This window comes from Plectropomus leopardus, chromosome 16 (assembly GCF_026936395.1).
Source record: "Plectropomus leopardus strain MGB_pleo_1.0 chromosome 16, ASM2693639v1, whole genome shotgun sequence".
NCBI classification, from domain to species: domain Eukaryota; kingdom Metazoa; phylum Chordata; class Actinopteri; order Perciformes; family Serranidae; genus Plectropomus; species Plectropomus leopardus.
Genome location: NC_142191.1, coordinates 6788020 through 6814905, shown reverse-complemented (window position 1 = coordinate 6814905; position 26886 = coordinate 6788020). Strand labels below are relative to the sequence as shown.

Below are 26886 nucleotides of genomic sequence, written 5' to 3'. Positions count from 1 at the left end.
TCATGCTCAGCTGAATAGGATGTGCGGACAACCCAAAAATATAATGATTCCATCCACAGCTAAAATGTGTGGATATTGCAAATGAAAACCAGAGTATTATGATCAGAGGTCTAATGTCCTCGCATTTTATACTAAGTTTCATTTGGACTCCTTCCATCAACTTAACAGCCGCTCTGGCAGCTGTTTCTGAAGTCCTATAACCTCTGATGATAATTATAACCCCCATACCATTGAGTGGGGATTTATTCAAATTAGTCATGTCATTATCCCCAAGATCACTCCACTGAATATTACTTACTGATGTCTAGTCAGTGACAAAATGTCCTACTCTGCACTGTCTGCCCGAGTCACTGCAAACCCCTGGGAAAGTTAAGCTGAATGTGCTAGCAGAAGTGAGATGCATCAAAATATTGGCACCAAATCTCCTCAGTGTTTTTGCATCTTTCTGGAAAATGTCCACGTGGGATGATTACACCGATGTATAATTTACATTTTTGTCACCACGTCAGGGAGGGTTGGTAGAAGACTCATGTATCACAGTGAAGCAGTGTTTAATGGCAGACCTGTAAGAAGTACTGCAGCGTCCTTGTGGGTCTGACTGGCGTGGAGTGCAGGACTAGATAAGTGGGGTTACACTGTGAATATAGAATAATGAACATAGACAAAAGGAAGATGGATCACATTAATCTGAGCAGCAGAGCCCCCTCCCCAGCTCTTCGTTTTACTGTGAATACTGCAGTTGTGTAGCTGACACCGCAGCCTTCCCATTTGATGAGCAATTAGCATACCCTCGCCTGAGTTTGTATCGTGATGATCCATTCATTTCCATGGTGTAATTATGTGTATAAGGCTGCTCATTTGGAAAACATTGAACTCATCAATCTTTTTGCACCCGTTTTCTAATTCGGCCCATTGAGAGAACCCTGGGGGACACCAAAACCGCACTTAATTGTCCTCATTCCAGACAGCTTCTAATTACACCCAGTGCTTTAGATCTCGTTAGAAGAAGTTCAAGATCCTCCTTGGCTTTTTTTTCTTTCCCCCCCTTGCTGAACTGTTGTCAATGTGTAGGGAGAGAGTAACGGGGAGAGAGAAATTCCCTCGTCACCTTGCCCTCTGGCAGCTGCGCCCTGGATAAACAAACACGCGTCGCTGCACATCAGTCAGCCGGTTGGGAGCTTGGGCTTGATTAAAAAGCTCCCTCCGCTGTATCTCCATGGCCTTGCTCCTGTGAGCGCCCAGATAAATAAATTAATGAATAGCTCTTGTTCAACTAATGGAGGGACCGAGTGGTTGTCTTAACAGCTGCTGCACTGTATTGTGTAGAGTTTGCTTGATTGAGTAGTGAGCGGAGCACATTGAGCCACACTGTAAATCAGTGGAGTCCTGATTAGCACTTAAGGAGATGATTGCTAAAAGACCACGTTTTTCCCCCTTTACCTGTCCTCTGCGGCTCTCCACATTCAGCCAGAGAGAAAGTGCTTCATCTGACCTGAAACTGACATGGTTAACTGCTCATTAAAGGTGATGTTGCGAAATAAAATCTGAAAGTAAAAGGGCTGTAAACTTCTGGTTGTTTGGTCGATTGGTTGATCGATATGCTCATTTGTTGGACAGCTGTTGGTGTAAAGTCAGTGCATGGATGCATTAAGAAAATCTGGATACAGAATGCTGGCATGGCCCCATTCATTCCTATGAGAGCTGCTCAGTAGCACAAGAAACAAAAAAAGCTCTGTTTTCAGTGGTATAAAAATACCCCGATCTTCTTTATTACCAAGCCCACAGAGCATACGCGCTGTGCCCAAGTGGGTAACTTCTGCCGGCGGAGATAGCTCAAATGGCGATCAAACAATTTAATCTTGCTGCTCTTTTAAACTTTCCAAATGTTGTCTAACTATATGGATTAAATCTTGATAATGAAAGGAGTCATTTCACAGAGGTTATGATGCTCACAAAAATGTGTCCACTGATTTATTGGGCCCTATGTGATCATTGATGGACCTGGACAGTGTACTTCCACTTTTGGCCGCTATGTAAAATTTACTTAAAAGTCTGGCACACTTCCTGGGGGCTTGCTTCAATGAGGCTGTGTCTCACCAAAGTGTTTCTTTTTCTAGCTGGAAATGACTGTTGTTGTTCAGGGCTTGAAAAATTGAGTTTAAAAGTTGAAAAATGTCTAATTATAACTCTAATTTTTAATCGGAAAACAGATAAGTAATCACAGAAGCCATTCAGTGTCGGATTTATTACTATAAATTGATTTTACAAAGTGTCCAAAAAGGCACTGCAGGTCAAGGCGGGATTACAAAGCTTCTGAAAGGGATACGATCACACTGGGGTCCTTGTTAGGGCAGCAGGATGGTTAATGTTGGCTTCTAAAAATAAATAATGCTTCTCCCTTGCAAGAAGCATGACAGAGATATTTAACATTAGTAATGTTATGTTGTATATGACATTGTCAACCCCAGAGTTAACTTTTATAGTGTCCAGTATGTCAGATTTTTCCTATCAGTCCTGTTTAACGCTCAGTGATGAGACAGACCCGTGCACACAGCTCAGGTGAAAAAGTGTTTTTTTCCTTTAGATAATATTATATTGGAGATGATAGTTGTTTTCACTCTACTTTGCACTCATCAACCAGTTGATGAGTTGAAAAGTAGGTCGAATTTCGGCCTAAGAATGAATGCAGTAAACTCGTTGTAAGTGACGTGGGGAAGCACCGTTATCTTCCCCCAATAATGCTACATTGAAAACAACAATAGCTGTGCATGAGTTATTTTGAAAGTATTTCTCATGTTAAGAAAAAATCACTGCGAGTGAAAATAGTGTTTTGGATGCCATCATACTGTCCACACAGTGTTTTTGGTGCGGTGCTCTGCAGAGATCTGACACCAACATGCTGAGCCACCCGTCATCATCCCCGGCTCTCCGAAGCTCAGAACAATGTTGTTTTCTGGCAATGTGGGCGGGGCAGCACAGAGGTCCCCCGGACCACCAGTGGAGAATAACAATAATAATGTTTTTAAGTTCACAAAATATACCCGAATTCTCCAATATGTAGGATACCACTACTGACATTCCTGTTATCTCATGCCAGGTGCGTTGTTATTTTTTCCTGAAAATATCGCATTATGATCATGTGATTTTGCCACGTCATGTTGAGAAACTTGTTCACTGCAATCTTATTTACCATAAATCTTACTGTGTATCCCTGTGGGCTCAAGCTGACCCCAGGCTGAAAAGCATCCAAGGACAAGGCTTATTTTTCTGTTGAGAGATGCACAGGCTTTATGTAAGGCATAATGTTTAACAGGAAAACCTTGGTTCACTGATAACATATTCAACTGTGGTTTAGCCTCAAGTGTTTTAAACAAAGGGTTGAGTATGTTGCACAGTGACACTCCATACAGCAGATTCACACTGACCTGTGATCACCTTTCAGCACTTATATTGTGTTGTGTGCAACAAGGAGAAGACAAGCCTATACGGCCATGCAGCACTAACTTATACATTTAATTTGTAGAATGATGTTGACAAGAGGGTTTTGTGTTGTCTGTCATCTGACACAGAGCCCTTGAGGAAGAGCATTGTAGAAATTCTGTAAACATGTTGGATTGTGTTATATTTTCAAGGCAGGAAATGTAGAGGAGTAAATAATGTAATGAATGAAGGCTAATTTGTATTCAGCAGCTTCAGTCTCAGGGTCTTGTATTGTGCATGCTGGCTCATTGTCACTGCGTTAAGGTTTTTAGCATAGAAATAGAATGAGAGGAGAATGGATATTCCTATTCAAATCAATATCAGAGGATGTTCAGAGCCATTTTTATGTGTACCATTGCCATTGAAGCCATTGTAGCCAGACCCCCAGGAAGTGAACCAACTTTGAAGCCAATTTGACATAATTGCCAAACCGTAGAATTACAACTTTTGGGTACGCCAAGTGATGCCATTGGGCCCCGAAAAAGTTTTAATTTTATGGACTTACATTGGGAAAGAGACATCTATAAATCAGTGGATTCATTTATTTTAGCAGTCACAAGATGGTCATCCCTAATTTTGGACACTATCGAAATTTTATCCCAGGCTGTCTTTGATTGCAAAACCCTGACTACAGCCATCCTTGAACCTCTCTCACTGTGCGTTTTGTCATTGTACATTCTACATACATCAAACTTGATGTTGTACCCAAGTTTATTAGATCCATGTCGCACAGTGTTGCTTGGACCAAACTTATAAGACGGCGGATTTGGATGGGGGCTTTAGTCAGGAGAGACTGACATATCTCTGTTTGTTTGCACTGGTTAGACAGAGAGAAGTTTACCATAGTTCATCTACACATGCTGCCCACAACGTTCTGATACAAAGCTGGTTGAAAATCAGTGAAGCAGTCCTTGGTTATTCGTAACAGCTGTACCTTTTTGACTATGACAAGGCAAATTTCTGCTGTAAACAGGGACTATTGTCATGTAAATCATGCTTAAGCATGAAATAAAAATATGACCAAACATGCGAAAAGAAATGAATATACAGAATTACTTTCTAATGAGTTTCATTTGCTGTTGCCTGTGTTTACATGAGCTCCCTACTTCTGTCACTGAGCTGAAGAGCTCAGAGTCGCTGCTATGGCAACAGAGCTGTGATAGGCAGCCGAGGCAGCGATGAGCTCCTGGATTTTAAGGTGGAACTGGACTAAATGTAGATTCATGCATGGGATCGAGAATCTGCTGCCTAATTTTACTCTCCACCCTGGGTTCATGTTCCCTTTTGCAGAATTTATTTTATGCCCTACATACAGTACAGTGTTTCACTCAGGATTTTTTTACAGCAGTGATGCTGAAGTGTGCATTTTTTTTTCTATGCCGCTTGAAGATATTCACCATGTCATCTAACATGAGAAGGGTTTTAGACGTATTGTAGATGGTGAATTGTGTTTACTTATGTGGTTAAAGACTATGAGGAATACACTTTTACTGAGCAGATTACAAAACTAATAGCATTGAATCAAATCACGTCAAATCAAAATTATGCAAAAAAAGAGGTCAGTGTTGATGAACAAGAAGCTGCAGTGGCTTCACATTTACATAGCGTAATATACATTTACACCCTTAGTGTTAAGGCTGTACAGTTGTATCCAAGTATGTGTGGTAAAAAGAGGCTTTGTTTTTTTTTTTCATCTGTTATAATCCTATATATGTCCATTATATTAGTCCATAGCTTCCTTGTGATGCGCTAAAGCAGAGAGAGCGAGAGATTCAGTTGATACCAATGATTTTGTATTAATATATTCTTGTTAATTATTCATTTATTGACCTTTAACAATTTTAAATTAGTTGTACATCAGATGTATATCACACACACACACATACGTGCGTGCGCACACACACACACACACACACACATACATATATATATTATGGATACTTCAGGCTTGTAGGAATGTTTGCGTTTAGGTTTATTCATTTTAATGATAATGCAACAATGTGATTGATGTTAACTTTTCTACATTGTAATATACTTTGGCAGTATGTACAGTATTACATCATGACACTGAAGCCAATCACATTGAAAAAAATGGAGTTGAGAGAGAGTGTGAGAGTGCACATGAAGCCAAAAAATGACTTAGGTGTGAAAAATATAATTGTTAGGCCCACAATCCAAGTGCACCAGAGACTGACTGACTGGCTAAATTTCAGTTTAGTGCTCCGCTAACTTGAATTTGGTATAAAGTGATTTAATCATGCAGCTCCTCCGAAACTTTTGAAATGGTATTGGACCTAAAAGATCAAATACCGATAGTGAAGCAAGTCATGTCATGGGGGTTGTGATGTTCAAAAATATTTACCCACTTATTATTTACCCACATTTACCCACCCACTGACATTTCTTTCCCAATGTAAGACTGTGGCAATAAGTTTTTGGGCCAATTGGCATCATGTGATGACTGTAGGTCCAAGTACATTGTGCATGTATCATAGCCCAAGTTCCTATTGTGTCAAAGAGCGTGTCCCAGCTTCTTTTGAATAGCCTTGGGTTATTGTGCTCCTAGAACTGGAGTCACATCCAGTAACTGCTGTTATTCAGGCTGCCGTGGTCAAAGATGACCAGCTGAAAAAGTTTATTGTGTTTGAGGGGATTTTTATATAGATGTAAAGTTTCTACGTTTCTACAAAATCTTTTTGTAGTGCTGCTGTTGAATGCATATATTATAGGGGATGCACTGAAGTTTGTGTGTGTGTGTGTGTGTGTGTGTGTGTCCAGTTTCATAAACACATTCTTTCCTGCTGATTGCTTGGTTGTACACAAATTCAGACTTTGGGTGTACAAAAATGTTTGTCGGATATGTTCAGAGGGGAAATAGAAACACATTCCCCCACACACACATTTTCTCGCTTTCTCCAGCAGCGAACCACTCACAAACATGTAAAACATGTAAACACACGCACGCACAAACCCCCGCCGCCTGCTAAACATCAAGGTCAAACCCGATCTGTGTATACCTGAGCCAGATCACACAGCTGGACCACTGTGAGACTAATGACCTTGTACACACACACTCACATGCTTACATGCAGCAGTGTGTGTATTCTGAGCAGCACACAAACGCACACCAAATGCATTATTCAAAAAGCTGTGTACATGTAAACATCTCCTCAATTCAACATTTTAATTGAATGGCATTTTTGACCTGTTGGTTCTGACTGAGCAGCCAGAGGCATATCATTATGTAAACAAAGGTCCTGCATTCAGTGCTCACTTTTTGAAACTTCAGAGATTCAAATAGGGGTCACATCTGAAGGACAAATGCACTTCTGCTTGTGCTTTGTAATATATGCAAGGAGTCAACAAGAGCCTAAACCAGCTGTGTGCATGTAAACACTTGAGCAGACTTTTAAGTAGCGTACAGTGGCAGAAAAAAACCCTGTGAAATATGGTGTGACAGCCTAAAGCCTCAGCTGAACTGAATGTGAACTGTAGACTCGAAACATTACAGTATATTGTCTATCGCCTCCATATTTATCCTCTATCAGGGTTTTTATTTTGAACAGGCTATTGTTTGTCATGCTGAATGTTTAGGGAAACTGTGGAAACTTTTTGTTCTGAGCCAAATCAGCTACACGCTGCAGTATCAACCGAAGTAAGACATGAAAGTAGTTTTCCAAAAATGACCAGCTGGGGAGCGTCCAGCACAGCAGGATTTATGTCCAGCCGAGGAAAGTCTCCACAGAGCAGACTAAGCAGAAGGGTGTGCCCGAGGGACCCGTCGCTTCATCATTGTATTGATTTGTACCAGTGCTTAACTGACGAGATCGTAGCATGGAGTTTCATGATTGATTATTGATATCAGAGAGTGTCATCAACCCGGAGCATTAATGAAGCCTCGTCTTCTGGCGCTGACTCACAATTTCCATTTGAATTGAAAACAGGTAGAGAGCAAGGGCTGTAGAGTGTGTGTGTGTGTGTGTGTGTGTGTGTGTGTGTGTGTGTGTGTGTGTGTGTGTGTGTGTGTGTGTTTGTTTGTTTGTTGCCGGAGCAGAGAGAGAAGCACCTGAATCGTAATCAGATTTGTTGTTCCAATCGAATACACACAAGCTGATTTCATAGAATATTTAACGACAAAACAACCGCTGTTAAAGAATTACTTTTCAGTAGAGGAGGGCGCGGGAACAACTTGGCAACACTTTCTCTTACCTCTCCTCCTCTGTCATCTCTGAACAAGTGAATGAATAACATCAGAAGGATGAACTTTCCTCAGCCTAAACATAATAATCCGTCTTGCATATGGGCTGTCAATTTCTTTTTTTTTCCAGCTGTAAAAGTGTTTAAATGAAGAAAGTGTGTGTGTTCATGTAGGTGTGTATAAGTGTGCACTTTTGTGTGTGTGTGTGTGTGTGTGTGTGTGTGTGTGTGTGTGTGTGTGTTAAAGACGCATCAGCATGAGCCTGCACGTCCAGAGAGATTAGTTAGTCATCTCACACTATGTGATTCTCAATCCTCAACATAATTTTCTTAATTTGCGTGATTATCAAGGAACACTCACCTGTGAATTTCACAATGTAACACCACAGGATAATCCTGTTTCAGTCAGTATACAAAACTCAGACAGAAAATACATCAGGGAAATAGAGCCGGATACAGTATTTGTTGGACTGAAAATGCTTTATTTGAAACCTTTTTACTATGGTTCAGGCTGAATAGTGGGGCTTGGCAGACTTTTAAGGTATATGGATACATTTTCAAAACGAGATATAGAATGCACAACTCCCCCACTCTGTTCCCGGCAATGTGCTCACAAGTTCCCCTGCGACAGGGAGACATAGTGGTCCACACTGCTGAAGAGGGCTAAAGGTTATTCATCAGTGTATGAACTGGTAACCTTTTGTTTTTGAGGGCAATATGGTATAATGCATGGGCCACACTGCCTGCGTGAGCAGCTCGTATGCATCTCTGAACCCCTTTGAGCATGGCTCAGCTGCAGATTATCTGGAGATTGGGAGTCTAGTCTACTTTGTGATAGGACTGAGCGATATGACTTTAAAATAATATCACAATATTTTTAAGCTATATCGATTAATTGTTTAAAGTTTGATAAATTACCGTTATATATTTAAATAAAGTGAATTCTAAAGTACTCTTGTAGTAAAGTTAAAGTATTGTTATGATTAAATAAATCAAAGCAGAACCCCTGGTGCTTTTATTTTGAAGGACCTGGCTTGTCTTGGGCCAGAAGCGATGTTTTTGCCGTGGAATGGTTGCAATCGGAGCTCTGCAAAAGCTCTGCTTTTTGTGTTTGTGTGTGTAAGAGGCAGAGAGCGGTAGGAGAGAAGGAAAAGTGAAACTCCAAAGCAAGTCTCATGTCTTGTTTATCACATTTAGTTCTGTCCTGAGTGACTCTTGAGTTTATAGACGCGTCACGCTGTGGTTCCATCAAAACAGGATGCAACTCATTTCTGTCTAGAAAAGCACCCACGAAGGCCCCCTGACTGTCTTGTGATTGTGAATAGGTAACTGTATTTGGAGGCAGTCTTATTGGTGCCTGCCATAGACTGTATATAAAGATGGACGATGTGCCCCCACTTACCCCGCTATGCTTAAGTGAAGCTTAAATATCTGGGATACAGCCGCTGCCGACTTCCTGCCAAAACACCTGTCCGACCGAAGCACATGAATTGGCTGTCACAGCTGCCAATCATGATGGATATCCCCTCTTTGTAGAATTAAATAACTCATTAAAACCAAACCTATCATAAAAACAATCACTTGAACAAACATCAGAGTGATAGGAACTACCCTCAGTAAAAGAAACCATCTTTGGGAAAAATTATTTGGCGTGTGTTTTTGGTTTTTAGTTTGGCCTATGTCTGCATTTACTAACATGGAGGCAGGCTTTATGACCTATACTACAGTCAGACACCAAGGGGAGATTGAGATTGAAAAGTTACACTTTGGGGGAATTGTCATGTTGTCTGTCTTTGTATACAGTTTATGGTGCCTGTGGGTAACCATATTCAGATGGTAGTTGGACCCAAGTGAGATTGTGGTACTTTCTGAAGTTTCTGACTCATCCTAATTCTCTAAATAAACTGGTGTTCAGTAAATGTTCGGGGCCAGAAACTCAGACCTTTACAGGTACCTCTATGTACTTTTATAGCCTTTTAATAAACTGTTACTAGAACTAAGAGGACCATCTCAGAATAATCTTTAACTGTAACAGGTTATCTCTTAATACCAGATTGGATGAGATTATCTCAGTGCTCAGCTGAAATGTCAAGAGGATAGTTGTTGAAAAAGTTCAGGTGGAAACTTGAAATTTAACAAGCATTTATTTGTGAAATGAAATTCGCAGCGCACGAACACCATCCAATAACGGCCTGTTGTTAGACTGAATTAGTGATTGCTCCAGTTCCATATCCTTCTAGGGGAATGACGTCCAAGAAATGCTCAGTCCTCCTGAAAGCCTTTAGTTATCATTCAGCAGCAGTTGAACACCAAAGTAAACCCATCGACGTCATACCCCAAAATCTGTTTGTAGTCTGTTCTTTCTTTTAAGTCTGAAATGATGTTTTCATTTTGTTGTTGGCACAGAACAAGCTGCAGGTTGCTTCCTTGAGAGCTGCGGTGAGTCATGAGATGATTTTTCAAATAATCTTTATTGGCCTCAGATCATAAAATGTAAAAAATGTAATGAAAGGTTGGGCATTATTGTACATGATTGATGAAATATAATTAATGTAATGTTAGTTTTCCCTAATGGAATAAGTTCCATAGGATCAGTTAAAGGATGATTTAATGATTGATTTTGCCAAATCTGCTAGATAAAGATCCTGGCTCCACTGTAGTGCATGGTGCTATGGGCAGAGTGGCTTTCCAAAATATTGCACATTAACTGAGTGTTTCGGTAAAACTAATGAATGAAACAAACGATTTGTAAAGACAGTTAATAATTCACACTTAAGTGATTTATTTATAGGTTTTCCAAGTCAAAATTTGGTAATATGAGGTCTTGGAAAGTACTTTCTAAGGTACTGGATTAAATTATATTGTAAGACATCTGTTACACATGCACCAACCCTAATAAGTCAGAATGTAATAGACATGATCTAGTCTTGATCTATGATAAAAAGGTTGGCCCATTACATCCCCCCAGTGTTTTTGTGTCTTACTTGCTGTGTTTTTTTGTTTTGTGCTGTTGTGTATTGGAGGATTTATTGCAATGAATCTCTAATATCAAATGTCTCAGCAAAACAGTTGGCAGATCTTTTTTTATCCTTAAACTAATTTCCTAACGATTAGCGATTAGATGCTTGCTGGTTTCACGATAAGCTGTGACAACATTACTGACTGTGTTTATAACTGTTTTAAATTACCATTACATATGTGTTGAATTACCATGCTTTAAAAAACGCCCCTTGTCCTCAACAACGATACAGATTTTTGAGTAAGGATTTCCATCTTTAACGCTGATGCACATTTGATATGGTTTTCATAAGTTTGCATCAGGATTTGGCAATGTTATTCTAATTCTGCTATTTTTTTTACAAGCATTTCAAAGTGAGACATGGTGAAATGATTTACGTATGTATTCAGCTGATACGAAAACACAAATAGCCCAATCGCAAGTAGGGATGGGAATTTATAAGATCTTATTGAGATAAATGCCATATGGATTCTGCTTTATTGTTCAGATTCTTTACTGATTCTCCTCAGATCCTAATCCATTTTCTGTGTGGACAAACTGTTTTATCATCTCTGAGTGTGAACACGGTGTGAAAACAGAGTGAGGGCAAGCAAGTGACACAGCTAACAGATAACCCTCACTAACAGATGTGCTGATTGGCTGGGAAGCAGCAGCACTAGCATGCAGTGTCAAATGCATGGCATTCCTCAAATGTAAGCCCATGTTCTGTAGAAAGAAAGTTCAGCACATGCTGGTGTTACTTTAAATTATCATGGTATAGACATTACAAGCAGCACTGCTGAAATCTTTCTTTGTGAAATGAAGCCACACTTTAAGCCGTTTCTTGGCCATGGAAGTTCTCACCTTTCCGAGTGAATGATTTTGATGTCATTGTTTTGCAATGTTACTGATAGTTCTTTACTCATAATAGAGCTGACACTCACTGTTTGTCCGCAGAGTTTGTTTTGGTTAGTGACTGCTGGGATTGTTACCTGAGCAATGCTAATTTTCTAATCACTTTATTAGTATTATGTAATTTTGAGTTCAGTGCCGCCTCAGAGAGCCATTTGATAAATGCTTAGTAAGCCAGACTGTTGTTTCTGAGTTCTCAGTAAAGTGATATACTTCTTTTTTATTGTAGAGAGGCTTATTATAAAATGCGTTTCATGAAAATGTGTGTAATATTATTTGATCCTCAGGGAGATCGAGTTTCTCACATATTTGAGATGTTTTTGCCACTTGTTCATTAACTCAACCGTTATTGATTTAAATTAGCAGAGAGGTATGAGTTTCCACTGTTGAGGCAAGAGTACGCCTGGAGTTGTTGTGCGTCTCTATTTCAGTTAAAGGCATATCAATGTCACGCAATCGATTCCCTCAAGGACAGCACAGGCGCGTACAAACCCGGTGGCAGGATACACACAGGCCACAATAATAGCTTCTTTCGCTCTGATGTGCATTAATACATCGTCGTCATGAAAATTAGATTATTGTGTCATTTTTTCATTTGATACACAATCAGCATAGTAATATTACAGTGATTAAATAAAGAATTCTGTACCCCTGTGCTGACAGTTTCTCTATTAATAAAATGTCAAAATCAGGTTATCTAATGCATATTAAAAGTCGGGAGGCTGCATCCTGGCTCACTGGCTCAAAGCTCATCTCAGGTGGTAATTTGCAGCCTATTTTCCATATAAAAGAGACAGATTCCAGTTAATTCATCCAGCTGGAAAACCAGGAGTGTCTAGCTCTCTGATATAGTAATTTGCCATTGTACCCTGTTAAACCTGAACCAGCTCCTCAGTTTGTGCTCTGGCTCGGTTTTTGTCGAATATCTCCATTGCAGCCTCAACCTCCCAGCATCCACACACTCGCACACAAACATTCACACTCACTTATTCTCATGTAGCCGCTTCCCGAGGGACAGGAAGCACTGCCAGAGAGAGTGCTGTATGTTTATGTGTGCACTCCCTGTCTGTGCACATAAGACTGCACCCTTTACGTCTCTGGGGATTGAATCAGGCATCATTCACAACACACTGAACCTCAACCTGCCTGCTCTTTTCACCCACACACACACATTGAGACAAAGTTTGCAGTTTTATAAAAGAAGGAAAAAAATGAGTCTGATAGAGTTTGAGTCTGTGGGAATATAGACTCGTGGGTCTTCATGACTCAGAGGTGGTGATGGGCAAAATTACAATAGCAGAAAATTTTATAGGATTACAATATTAGATAGACGAAGCATTAAATTAATGCTAGTGGACTGAAATGTTGAAGGAGGGAGGGAGAGAGCACAGGGAGGCTTTGCCTGTCTCATATTTCTATTCAATCTCCATTACCAGACCACAAAAAGTAATATGAATGTGGAATTATATTATAAGGAAGAAAAAGTCTCTACGTGTCTCTTACTCTGTGTGTAAAGACATATTGGATTCAACTAGAATTACTGCCTTGCGGTAGTGTGCCTCTGTGCACCAGTCAAGTTGCACTTACAGTTTACATCCAAGTCTGTAAAATCATGGATGCTTCACACTCATCTTCCCTGACAGCTCAGAAGATCTCTAGACACAGTTTAAAGATAGTGTCACCAATTCAGTATCTGACCAAATGTCTCAGATTGAGACAGATGCAGGGTCAAAGTGACCTTGACATGGAAACATCAAACTCTAATCAGCTCTTGTTGAGTCCAGGTGAATGTTTGTTTCAGTTTTGAAGAAATTCCCTCAAGGTGTTCTTGAGATATTACTTTCACAAGAATGAGACAAATGCAAGGTCACCGTGACCTTGACCTTTGACCACCAAAATCTGATTAGTTCTTCCTTGAGTCCAAGTGGAAGTTTGTATTCAAAGACTTTAAAATAGTTACCATCCAACATTTTTGAGATATTGCATTCACAAGAATGGACGGAGGGAGGAACGTATGAACATATGGATAGACGGACAGCCTAAAAACATAATGCCTCCGGCCTCAACTATCGCCAGTGCAGAGGCATAAAAATAACATATTAGAACAGATAAAAAAACATGATTAAATGTGTATGTGTGACTATCCCAGTCTTTCAGCTTGTCATTACATTCATGGTAGTGTTTGGTTGTGATCACACTGTAAGTTTTCCAGGTGCACTGTAGCAGGATGAAGCGCTCAGCCTCATCTGTTTAAATCCACCTCATGACCGTTACATCTCATCCCATCTGTCTTTCGTTGTCTCTCTCTGCTTAACGGCACGTGATGAAAGCTAAATTAGAGATGGGTAAAAAAAAACAAAGGTTTGAAAGAAAAGCAGTCTGCAGCCGTGCTGTGAGTGGGGAGACTTGAAGCCTACGTGTCACTGAATGCTGAGTTCCTGCAAGTGGGTGCTCCTTTGTGCATATGACAATACACTCAGTATACAAAAGTGCTATTGCTGTAACACACAGTGTGTCCATTTGCTGATTTTTGTTAGGCTGTCACTGGTGCAAAATGACTAATTATGAAGAGCTAAACAACAAAATGAATGCATTCATTCCACCCAACTGCTAGATAAAAATGTTGGTATTGCACATTATTTATGCAGATAATATATGTTCAATAGATTTAAATGTTATTATGTAGCATATATGTTGAAATTTTACATTTCAGCAATGCTGATTTGGTTAGGTTTAGGCCCAAAAAAATCACTTGGTTATGGTTAAAATATCATGTTTTTACTTAAAATACCCAGTTTGTGAGCACAATCTCAGCATGAAAAGCACTATATCTCAGTAAAGAACAACTGCTTTTCAAGTATCTATCTTGGTAGATAAAGAAGCAATGTCTCTGTAAAAAAACAAAAAAAAAACCCTACCTTTTTTCGTCCCGCTATACTATGAGGAAAAGCATCGATGCTGATTAAAAAAAAACAAACAACAACCACTTTTTGTGTCACTTTCCCTGCAGGAAAAGCAGCAATGCTTTTCTTACCACTGTCCCTGCAAGAAAGGCAGTAATGTCTCTTCTAGAAAAAAATCACAGTTTGTGGCACTATCACAGTAGGAAGCACAGCCTTGTCTCTTGGCAGGAAATGCAGCAATGTCTAGGTAAAAACTACTGCTTTTTGTGCCACTATCCTCACAGGAAAAGCAGTAAGGTTTCTTGAAAAAACACAGCAAAAGCAGCAATATCTCGGTAAATAAGAGACACTTTTCATGCCTAAAATGCTGCTGGAAATGCAGGGATGGGTCACAGTTAAACACCAACATTTGGAGCATAAAATTGTGCTGGAAAAACAGCAATGACTTGCAATATCACAACCAGTTTTGTTATTTGTTGGTCTCGAACAATGGTCTGCAGCTTGGCAGCTGTCTTGCCAATGTCAGCTCATATACGTGTAATCAGAACTAAGTCACTTTAGCAGTGTTTATCTCATGCGCATGAAATATAATGCATTCACAGTCTGCAGAAATGTACAAGGCCAATGTTTTCTTTGGGCATTACGGCTGATTTCATGTGTGCACTCAGTGATTCATTAGTTAAGATTTTTATTTTCATGAGAAGATTTTTTTCAAGGTAATCATAAGATTATATTTAGTATAATATGCTTAAACTTTGTTTTGAGTTCAGGGCAGAGCCTTTAGCAGAGGGCTGCTGTCAGTAATAGAACAATATGTTTCGAAGGAGTACATGCGGATAAACACTCTGTGCTTGTGTCTGGTAGCAGAGTTAAACGCTCCAGTGCGCTGTCATATGGAGAAATGATGTATGAGGCTTTACCAGGAGTCGCCACATTGTTTTTCTGTTTTGACACAAGTGCTGATACATTATCTTAACTTTATACTGTTTTATAAGGGAACTTTGGATAGGGCATGCCAGATAGAAAAGGTGTGAAGAATCAGAAAAGAATCTGAGCTCATGTTGGTTTGAAAATCATCATAATCATAAAAGAAAAAAAAAAGTTTGTTACAGGGCTGGGTGATATCATCTGAAATCAACAGCATGATTAATTCTCACATTTACCTCGTTAACAATTGATGAACGACATCTAATTAAATACACTTGTGAACAAGATTCTGTGTCATCACAGTGGACCTCTTATTAATCTTTCAAGCTGAACAATAAACAAAAAATCGCCATAGATTATGACTTTGAATAATATTTATATTTTATATTTATAGTTTGCTAAAACAGGAACATCAAGGTGAATTGGGCATTATTTTGTCAGATGATTTACACCAGTATAAAATACATAATAAAGCAATTTCAGCATTTCCCACTGAATTGTGATCTGCAGTGTGTGTGGCAATATCTTTTAACTTGTGTAAGACCTTTTCTATTATTTTGTTAACATTTAATATTTAATATTCTGTTTTTGCGTGTCCAATTACAAATCCAATTCCAAATGCAGCAGTTATGTTGAGTTATATTTTTCCTCTACAGCAATTTTAGGAGTTTGAGTCGCGTGGTCTGTCGTCTTTGCGGCCAGAACTAATTGAATTAGATTAATTGATGAGTGGAGCAGCTGCTGAATAGTGAAAGCAAACTTTTAAATCCAGCTCAATGAACCTTTAAGTTTCACTTTCACTGCTCCTGGTGTTCTGCTGCTCTGTCTGTGCCCAGAGTACGCTCTGCACTAGGAGAGGTGCAGTGAATAATCTAATGCTCCAACAGAGCTCCTTATTAATGTTCGTGTGTTTGGGAAACCCTGAATTTCATGTCACAAATCAGTCACTTCTCTGATGCTGATTGGCATTACAGAGACGGGCTGTTAGATTAGCACCTGCTAATACGTATGTGCTCACATTTTTTTTTGGATAAGTTATGATGCAGGTATTCAGGAGGTTTTTATCAGGAGCCAAGTTATCTGCAGAGGTCTCTTCATCTCCAAAACAAACAAAGCTGGTGATATAAATTGGTAAAAACATTGAATAAAACAGTTTCACATTTTTCTGATGCTGTAGAAATGCTGCTAACTATGATGGGAATAAAAAAAGGAAAGCAGCATAAGGAAAGTGATGTTGGTCCAGGTTTCAAAGGGTTAAGTATTAGATGTGAATCAAACTATTAAGGCCTTCATGGTTTATTGCACTAGCCCGATGTTTTGGGGTATAAAGTGAAAATATTTGTACAAAACTTTTAGCATGACCTCCTTCAGCCTCCACACTGTGGTTTGGGAACACTTTATTGCTCAGTGGTTAAGCTGTAGCTGACTTCAGGGTTAACGCCATCAGCTGCTGGTAGACAAAGCCCAGGAGCTCGGCTTGGTTCTCAAAGAGCTGTATCATTAGTTTGTAACAATCTGTAGCTCATGCTGAACCTTCACTGTTACTACTTACAACTGATCTGACTCTGCTTTGACTGCTAACACACCTGGTTCCCTGAGCACAGCCATCTTTCTGTCTCCCTCCTGCACACATGCCACACACACATGCACTGTAGTGCTCAGTGTGCTGCGATACTCCGCTTATCTGACCACCACTCTGCTCTTTCTGACAGTTTGTTTTGTCCTGTATTGTGAGACCACACGATAGACAAAATGCATCTTTTTTTCTGCACCTGCACTTACTCATCTGCATCGACCTCCAGCTGCATTTCTCCAGCATCTGAGTTGTTTTGTCAGTCTGCGTTTGTCTGAAACATGTATAATTACATCACTTAAAAACATCAAGGCAGAGCAATTCTGACTCTGTTCATAAAAATGAACTAACACTGTTGAAGAGCAGGGTGGTTGTGTTCTTATGCCCATTGGATTTTATTGTTGCACATTCAGGTGAGTTACACTCATAGGTGGCACCCTCTACGCAGGAATTAATTTATCCAACTAGTTGACGTGATAAGAGTCAAAATGACAGTTTTGTTAACTTTTCAATTACTTATCCGTCCCTTATGTTATGCATTATCACTTCACAGGTTTACATTCCTGCTGCTTCCTTAATGTACTGGGAAACTGTGACTGAAGTACCTACTTTAGCATACCTGCTGTCAAGTATGAAAGTACAGACAGAAGTGGGAACATTATGCTAAAGCATGTTCATGGAGTCTAGTGCCACTGTTGAATTCTGTGGTTTATCAGTGAAGTAGGGCTGTACCCAACTCAGAATCATGTCAGTCGAATCGGATTTGGCAGTTTAATGCAAGTATTAGACAATTCTTTTTGTTTTCCATATAGAGTTTTAAAGTTTTAAGGTGAGACCTTCAGTGTGACAGTGACATACACGTAATATAGTAAACAAGCTAATGGCACTAAAGACGGTTCTCAGATGTGCAACAACATTTTTGCCAACCTTGATATCAAACAAAAGCCGGAGACTGCAGAGCATTAACTCGCTGTGAGCTGTAATCTCTTTCTCCCTCTGTGCAGCATGTCTGCAGCTGCTTGAATCAATGAGTAGTGTAAAAGTCAAAAGCACTCACTCCGCAGCAAAATCTGGAGACCAAAACAACCTCAGAACTACAATGCACACAGTTGTGTTCTTTTTAACTCCAAATTAAACTTCTTTAATCAAAGACCTGAGTAGTGTGTGTGGCATATGTGAAAATATGTAATTAATGATGACATAGCTATAATCCACCACAGAAGCATATTCACTAGCAAAAAAACAAAACAAAACAAACAAACAGAAAAATAGGCAAGGGAAAATCTATATTTAAAATCATCATAAGTTATCATACATTTTTAAGCACTTTTTCCAGGTCATTTCTTGTGGTTGTTTTGTTTTGTTTTGTTTTTTCCTTTTTGTATTTCTAATTTTCAGATAATATTCTCATACTTTTTACTATTTTTTGGGTCATTATCATTTCTTATTGCTGCCTTCTCATCAAGCCAAAAGGAAAAAGACAAAAGAAATTGTCTTGTCTTGTTTTTTTTTTTTGTTTTTTTTTTTGTCTGTGTGCCACTGCAATCAAGGTCAGTTAACTGAAAAAAAAAATCCAGGAGACATTCCTGTCTGGTAATTTTGTCTATAATAAGGTTTCTCATAGGCTTCTGCGCAAGATTCACTACATTACAATAGTTATACTGGTACCCTGATGCACAAAAATCCATTCTGTCCTGTTTTCGTCCTTGTTGTGATTTCCCATTACAAATTTTATAACCAAAATTGTAGCACGTGGCTTATGATATTTAAGATCATAACAATGAGTTTTAAACAAACAAGAGAACATTGTAGAGAGCAGTGGACCTAAACCGTTTAATTTTTACATGTTTCTGATTTTCTTTTAAAGGCCCGCTGCTCATATGGCTCATATGGAGTTCACTTCAGCCTGACTGTCAACAATCTGGAGATCCAGCACTAAAAGTTTACTTCATACTATCACAGGTAAGCAATAATTTGCAAGTAATTTTCATCAGTAAATTCGAGGGTAACTATAACCTTAAGGCTATTTTCCCATCTTGTTGTGTCTAAGTGACAAGCAGGGGTGCGTAAATGTTTTTGAGTGGGGACCAGATTAGGTAATGGGAAAATACCAGGGGGCCAGCTGCTTCTCGCATCATATAGGATACTGGTGTTAGGTAACCGTTAATTTGCTTGTTTACCGTCTGTTTATGAAAACACGTTAGTTTTACCTTTGCAGTTCCCGCTTGGTGCATGTCTGCAAACTGTATGATTGCCCTACCGTTGTGAGGTGAATGAAAACAAATACAAAGTAATTTTGCTTGATTAACGAGTATTCTGTTATATATATTTTTAAAGACAAGCCAGAAATTTTTATTATTAGAAAATGTTTCTAGTTAAATGTAAAGCATGTTATGCTTGATCAAAAAGGTTTGTCTCTGTAGGGATCCTATCCTTAAAATTGTAAGACACTTAAAAAACAACCTGAGCCTGTCAGTGGCACAAACATGCACATTAAGTGGACATCATTAATTGTGAGAACATGCATTAATTTATTGGTATGCATTCTGCAAACAGCTGTTTGAAAAAAGAATAATATGATTAAAGTGAGTTGCATTTTTTGTGGACTAGTGTCCAGAACAAATGCACACACTAGCCAGATTGAGGTCTTTACAACACGAGGTGTTGTTGGGCATTTGTCCAAAGGACTGTCAAAATTATCACAACGTGGACATTTCTTGTAGTCACTTTAACAATGCATGTGATAAATGATGGATTGACTTTAGCCGCATTGTCAGTGATCCAATTAAGTAATCATTCAGGCAGTAAAAAATACACATGGACTAAAAACTGTATCTTAAATACTGTGTTAAACATTCAGTTACTATGACTCATGATGCAATTATTTGCAATTATATGTAATTATAGCACATTTCAACATTTTTACAGGGATGTTAGCAATTACGTAGCTTCACTTTATTAAGGAGCATAATACAAAGAACTTCCAACAATCAGTCTCTTAAAATGTGCTTGAAATCACAAATAAACCTCTCTGTACAGTAATTCAAACCAGCGAGCTTTAGAAATACTAAATGGAAAAAAACCCAGACAGCCTTAGGTGCTTCTCTCTTTGATTTCTCAGTCATTGTGACAGGGAGATTTCACTGGTATTGGAGTTGTATACTTGTATGGATAGTTACAAAGGGAAACAAAGGAAACAGAAAACAATAACTGAAGTAAGGAATTCAGATGTCAAGGCATTTCTTTAAAGAGTGCACAAAACAGATATCATCCGTCAGTGCTGCTAAACTGGGAGCTTTAGAGGTAACGCTGAAAGTTTAAAGAAAAAGTTCTGCATTATCAAAAACTTTGGACAAATCAAGGACGGCATCTGTCCTGAGCTGATGTTTGTTGAACAATCCACCAAAGACATTCCAGTGGTGAATGTCAGTTCAAAAGTCTGGTTGGCATTTATAAATTGTGTAATACCCCTATGACTTAATTGTTAATTTCATACCTGTATACTTTTCACTAACCAAAAAAATACTGAGACAGAACCGTGGGATACTTTAAATGAAAACTCTGTCCAGGAGAGGAAATGGGAAGTGACTGGCCTGGCTAAGGCCAGTACATGGAGCAAGCTATTGATATTCATGTGAGGGTCCAGCAAACTAATGCCTCTCATTTGTACCTAAGGCACATCATAAGTGGCAGTCTTTACCCCGACGATCAGGCTCTTTGACTTCAAAGGGTGGCGTGAAGAAAGATCCTATTATTTTGCTGCAGCAGAAATCATTAGACTCCAAATCTCTTATGTGGCTGCTGAAGAAACTAAGTAGTGAATTAATACTTAGCCACTGTACTATTACTGTGGTCACACATATATATATATATACATATATATACACGTATATACTCTCTGTCTCTGTGTATATCAGCAGGAGTATGGCAGTGAGCAGTAGGAGAGAACATGCCATAAAAGCTAATGGTTTAAAATTGTATTTTCCACTCAAGTCCAAAATGCTTTTGAAATGTACAGGGTACAGTCCTTGTTCTCCAATCAATATGGGCACAGAACAAGCTTGTGTGTTAGTGAAATGCCCTGCTGATGTGTCTTTGAGCACGGCACCAAATCCCGACTGGAGATAAAGTTGCTGTTGTGTAACTGAGTGTTATCTCTGGCTTCCATGAGGCTGGAGATGTATTTGTATGCCCTCATGCGAACAATCATTGTCCGTATCTTTGTCCGCATGTCTGTCCGTCCCATTCTTCTGAATGGGATATCTCAAGATTGCCTGAAGGGAATTTCTTCAAATTATGCACAAACCTCCATTCGAACTTCAAACGTTTTTTGTTTTACATAAGTCAAAGGTGGAGGTCACTGTGACCTTGTCTGTCTCATTCTCATGAACGCAATATGTCAAGATTGCCTAGAGGAAACTTCTTTTTATTTCTATTTTCTTATAATTTGGCACAAACGTCCAATTGGACTCAAGAATGAACAGATTATATTACATTTTGGTTGCTGTAAGTGAAAGATCAATGTCATCTTGACCTTGCATCTGTCACATTCTCATGAACGCAATATCTCAAGAAAATCTTGAGGGAATTTTTTCATATTTGGCACAAACTTTCCCTTTGAGTCAAGGATGAACTGAGTTGAATGTGGTGGTCAAAAGGTCCAGGGAACTTTTACCTCGTGCATGCTGTATCTCAAGAACGCCTTGAGGGAATATCTTTGTATTTGGCACAAACTTTCACTTAAGGACTTAAGGATGAACTATTAGAATTAGTCTCTGTCAAAGGACCTTGAGGGAATTTCCGCACATTTGGCACAAACGTCCACTTGAAGTCAAAAATAAACTTATTCTTTGCCCAAAACTTAAGAATGTATACACTGATTATTATAAAATGTCACTCAAATGTCTAATGGGATGAAATAATCAAGTCATAGTTTTAAATTATATTTTCCACTCAACTCCAAAGTGCTTTTTAAAGAAACAGTTTCCAGGTTAGTTTTCTCCAAAATTAGTATTCCAAACTGCCCTGCAGATGTGAATTTGAGCACAACACAAAATCTTTACCCGAAGGAAGCTCTTGTATAGCTGTGTGTGACCTCTGGCCTCTGTATAGGGGGGTATATAAAAATGTATTCTTTAAATTTAAGGCCGATACTTGAACTTTTCCTCACACCTTCCGCTCCAGTTGTGAGCTGGTTGAATAATAATTGAATAATTTCTGCTGTTGATTCCATGCAGTATGTGAGAAAGCCATAGTTTTCAGTGCATTGGTTGAACCTTGGAAAGTCTATTGGCTGCAGATTGCAGATGACGCTTTTATCCAAAGCGCTCTATAATTTTGCCTCTTATTTGAACACTTACACAGCAATGGCAGTGAGTTACAATGCAAGATGCTGCCCTAACCATCAGTATCAATTTGGGGTTCAGTGTCTTGCCTGAGGACACTTTGACATGTGGTGCTGTGATTCGTGAACGACCTGCTCTACCTGCTGAGCCACAGCCGCCCGAGCAACAACATGAGAATACAGAATCAGAGACAGGGTTGAGCAGCAAAACATCACTGAGTATTGTGCTATTGTAGCCAAGCTTTTCCATCAAAATGCAAACTTTAATAGTATTTTTTTTAAATGGCAAAAGAAAATGTGAATTAATGTGTGTTTCCATCCACTACTGTTGTGAATATTTAGAGTTGGACACAAACTTGGATTATGCGTGACTTTGGGCTCTAGTTCGGTAGATATCTGGATTTGCGAGTCCAGTCTGGTGTACAAGCTGAAACGAGTGTGATTTAATGCAAACCGGCTGATTTTGCATTTGTCATTATGACAAATTCTGGCAAATTAAAAAGCAGCCTACATCAGCAATGTGTGCTTTTATGTCAGAGCCCTAAACCCAAATGGTATTGCATTATTAATTAGCAATAGAAAAACATGGTTAAGATAAACCTGTGTTTGTTTGTAAATGGACTTATAGAGCAACAACTGTCTGACAGACCATGTTCACTTTACTGCTGAGTCGAGGACGGCGACATGAAGGGAATTTCATTCGAGGAGGGAGGGAGAAGAGCCACTCACATTGTGTTTGTTTTCTAGAAAGTTGGTGTGTTTTTTGGGGGTGATGTGACAAGAAAGCTCTTTCAAGTCCCTTGTATACAGCCTGTTGAAGATGTTGCTTTGTCAGTGTGCCTTGCTGTTTTATTTAAATTGTAGAAGGACGGAGTGCAGAGGGGCAGCGTGGCAATGTTGTTCTGTCATTAAGATGGCAGAAGTGGAAGTAGTAAAAGAGCCAAGTCTCCTGATGTTTCACTCATGAGATAATCTTCTGCATGAGCACAGCTGAAATTATCAAAAAATGAAGAATGAAAAGTGTGTAAAATGTGCCAAATATTCCCTAGGCGTTAACTACAACACCAGGACATGTTTCTGCTTGTTTGACCTCATTCCCTCTTGACGTTACCTCTTTGTTTACTTTCCTCACCATCGTTTCTTTTCTCGTGAGCTGAACTGAACCGCCCAATCAAAATAATTTCATTCACTGATGGGCTCACTACTGCTGCTGATAATTAAACATGCTGAGTTGGCGGGATAAAAAGCAGACAAAGTCGACGAGACTGGCCAAACGGTGTCAGACGCAACTCAGCAAAGAAATTGACATTCATGGCCCAACTTAAACCTACAGCCGACTGTCAGCTTGGTGTGTCAGCTTGGTGGCTTTTGGCTTAAATTTATCAACCTTAGCAGACTGGTAGTTTGTTAAAAAACAAACAGTGCCTTGTGTGCAGAAAATATGACATGAGGGTTTGGAATCGTTTTAAGGCTCCTTTAACAGAGCTATGCTGAGTCATACAAAGTAATGTAACAAGTGATGTTACAAAGTGCTTTTGCTGTTGAGTTATTGTAAAGATCATCTGACTGCTTTTAAATTATGCAATGTTTAATTGATAAAATTTTAATGTCTTTTAACATACAGTGAGTGATGTGAGCAGTAGCGGGAATCCTGTGAATACTGTCTCTGTATATTCATCAACAGTGTGACTGACGTTTGTCCACGTTAATGTCAAATATTGTGACATTTCCTTATATGACACATAAAAAGCAATGAAATGTCAAGCACTGCAGGTACACACTATACTGCAGAGTATAATGACAAATGATCTCACAAAGGCCATTGCAGTGAGGTAGAGAATGTTTTTTTTCGTGTATTTTTAGATTGACACTTGTTTTTAATGCTAAGTGACAAGCCTCTATTATATGTAACAAGTGACATCTCGTTCTGCTCTAGGCATGAATATTAATTGAACATCAGTATTTAACAGACTCACACACACATACCAAGGCCAAGGCCAAAGATGCACAAAATGTCTTGTTGAAAGTAATGGCCTCCTTTTCATGAAAAGAAAAAAAAAATGTGCTCAGTTTGCACTCATACAACATGTGTTTTGAATGTGAATATTATCTCAAATCCCTGCAGTCACACACAGCAATGGAGCCAAAATTATTTAGCTCATCATGATGCATCTTGTGTATTTATTCTTGTGTTATGACATGCATCACCAAAGCCTGATACAGATGATTTCTCTTTGCTGTAGACCTCCATTATTGCCCAAGTTCATTTTTGGCTTAAAAAAAAACAACAAAAAAATCATATCCTGAGCTAATTTCAGAGGTTTCAGATATTCTCTCCTCAATGTGAGTGCCAAGAAGGAGAAAATTAAAAGCAGCATAATATTCAGCACCTTTAGCCCACCATATATAATCCATTTGTTTGTGAGCAGCCAGGACTTTGGGTTGAAACTAACTGTGTTGATTAACGGTGGAGAACCAGCCACCTGCTGATTAAAACAGGCATTAGGAAACAAACTGGAGCGCTCAGGTCAAATGAATTTAGCTCTTCTTTCTCTTTTGTTTTTGAATCGACAGCGAGTCATTGGCTAACACCAGAGAGCTGCTAAAAAGCTGCAGCAGTGGCCTCTGGAAAAACTGGAGAGGATGCAAAACTATTGAGTGCCATTAAATGTACCCAGCCACTGTGTGACAAGAGCATGCTGCATTCTGAGTGAGAGTGCTTGTCATCAAGGTGAAAACAAGCAGTATGTCTGCATCTCATCCATATTTCAAAATAAACTTTGTTTCAGACTACACCTGGCAATTAATGCCAAAATGTTCCTAATTAACATATCAATAAACTGCAAAAAAATAAATTAAAACATAACTCTTATCAAGGGTGTAGGTTTCATTCCCCAGTGGGGTGGACACATAATAAAACACGTCCTCATCCCAGTTCATCAAGTACTGACAGTAGGTTGGATTATTCTTTAGTGCATTTATTAGAAATATCATCAAAACTCCAGAGTAGCTTGAAAGTCTATTGCCTTTTTATTTTTGTTTTCTGTTGCCTGCCTGTAGAACTTGTTAGAAACAGAGGACAGAGCATTATCAAGCAATGTTTTTTTGTTTTCTGAAAGTAATACAATATGTTTTCACAAAAAGTTCAGATTGATTATTTACACAATGAATAGTGAAGAACACTGTATGTGATAAATACTTTTGATGGTCTTGAAGATATGAAATGGATTTTAAAGCTATCTATCCATTTCTTCTTGTAATTTAGTGGATAATTTTCCAAGTATTTTATTTTCTCAACTACTGAAGTGATAAACCATAATGTAGAGCTACTATCTGTATTAAGTGGTCTTTGAGTTTGTGTTAATTGTTGGGTGCTATATTAGTGTTATAATGTGTTTACTGTGAGTATGAATGTTATGGATGTGTATTTATGTAATCTAGTCAATGAAATATTGTTAATGGCTTCACAGTGGACATCAACTGTGGTCTCCTTGCTAAAAGTCTGGTTCTGTTTGACCCATTCACCTTGTCTTCTACCTGCCCTGCGTGGACTTTCTTGCCCCTCATACTAAGTCAGTTGCTCTCTGTGTCAACTGTTGCTGCTGATGGGTTTACATCGTTTATTGTTACGGAGTTTATCGCTGTTGCATCTCATAAAAATGCTGACGGCCTCAATATCACGCACACAGAGGACATGACAAAGTGAAATGAGATCAGGATGCAATTAAGTGGTCGGTCTGGGGCTTCTCCCCAAGGAAAATGTTGGTGTTAACACTTCATTTGTTGCTTTTTAGTGAGTTTTCATGCACCACTTTATGGTGTTAATGTCTTCTTTAAGTTAATTTATGTTAAAGAAAATTCAGGTGCCACGCTGCAGCTCAAAGTTTTTGCAAGTTAAAATACAACCTATTCTATCATGACTTCATTCTTACATATCAAAACTTTTTTCCCAAAAAATTGGAACATAATTCTCAAAGTATCATGCCTTTCTTTTCTCATTGTATCATTTGGAAACATCTCAGTTTGTTGTTTTTTTCTAATAGTGGCCCAAGGCCTGCAAGAAAGCTGTTTAGCCTTGCTTCTCAGGTGCCACTTGAGGTATTGCAGCAAAAAAAAAAATCCCAGATTTTTTGTAAAAGTTTCCTGGAGCTGGGAATGGCAATTTAAAAATCTGTGATCTTATCACAATGTAAAGTCTATGAGCTGTGCAGGAACTCGTGGGCGGGGCCAGCGAGAGAAACACTACTGCACTTATTCAGTTGACCGCATACCACCGAAGTAAATCCAGAAGCTAGAAATTTTTTTGGAGTATGCGTCAGGTGAGCAACTCCATTGGACTGAATAGGCACCATCTTGGCAACCAGTATCTAGTTATTATTACAAATCTATGAGTGGCCCTCAGACTCTGTTGTAGTTGACTGATTAGAAATCCGCCTTTTGGCGTATCTTGTTCCCTCTCTGGGTCGAGGCTAGCGGCTGTATTAGAGCAGCTTCTGTCATGTTTACTCCAGTCCTCCCTCAGGACTCCTCCTGCCACAGCAGCCAGCTCTCT

The 26886-nt window shown here is 39.0% G+C and overlaps 1 protein-coding gene across 1 annotated transcript in view; it reads left to right on the top strand.

The window, feature by feature from the left end:
- Positions 1-26886, top strand: part of LOC148186803 (uncharacterized) — a 96313-nt gene that overhangs the window by 20699 nt on the left and 48728 nt on the right. Inside the window, exon 3 of the mRNA XM_088089599.1 lies at positions 18858-18952. Coding sequence (XP_087945725.1) covers positions 18858-18952 — 95 coding nt within the window. The remainder of the gene's footprint in view (positions 1-18857; positions 18953-26886) is intronic.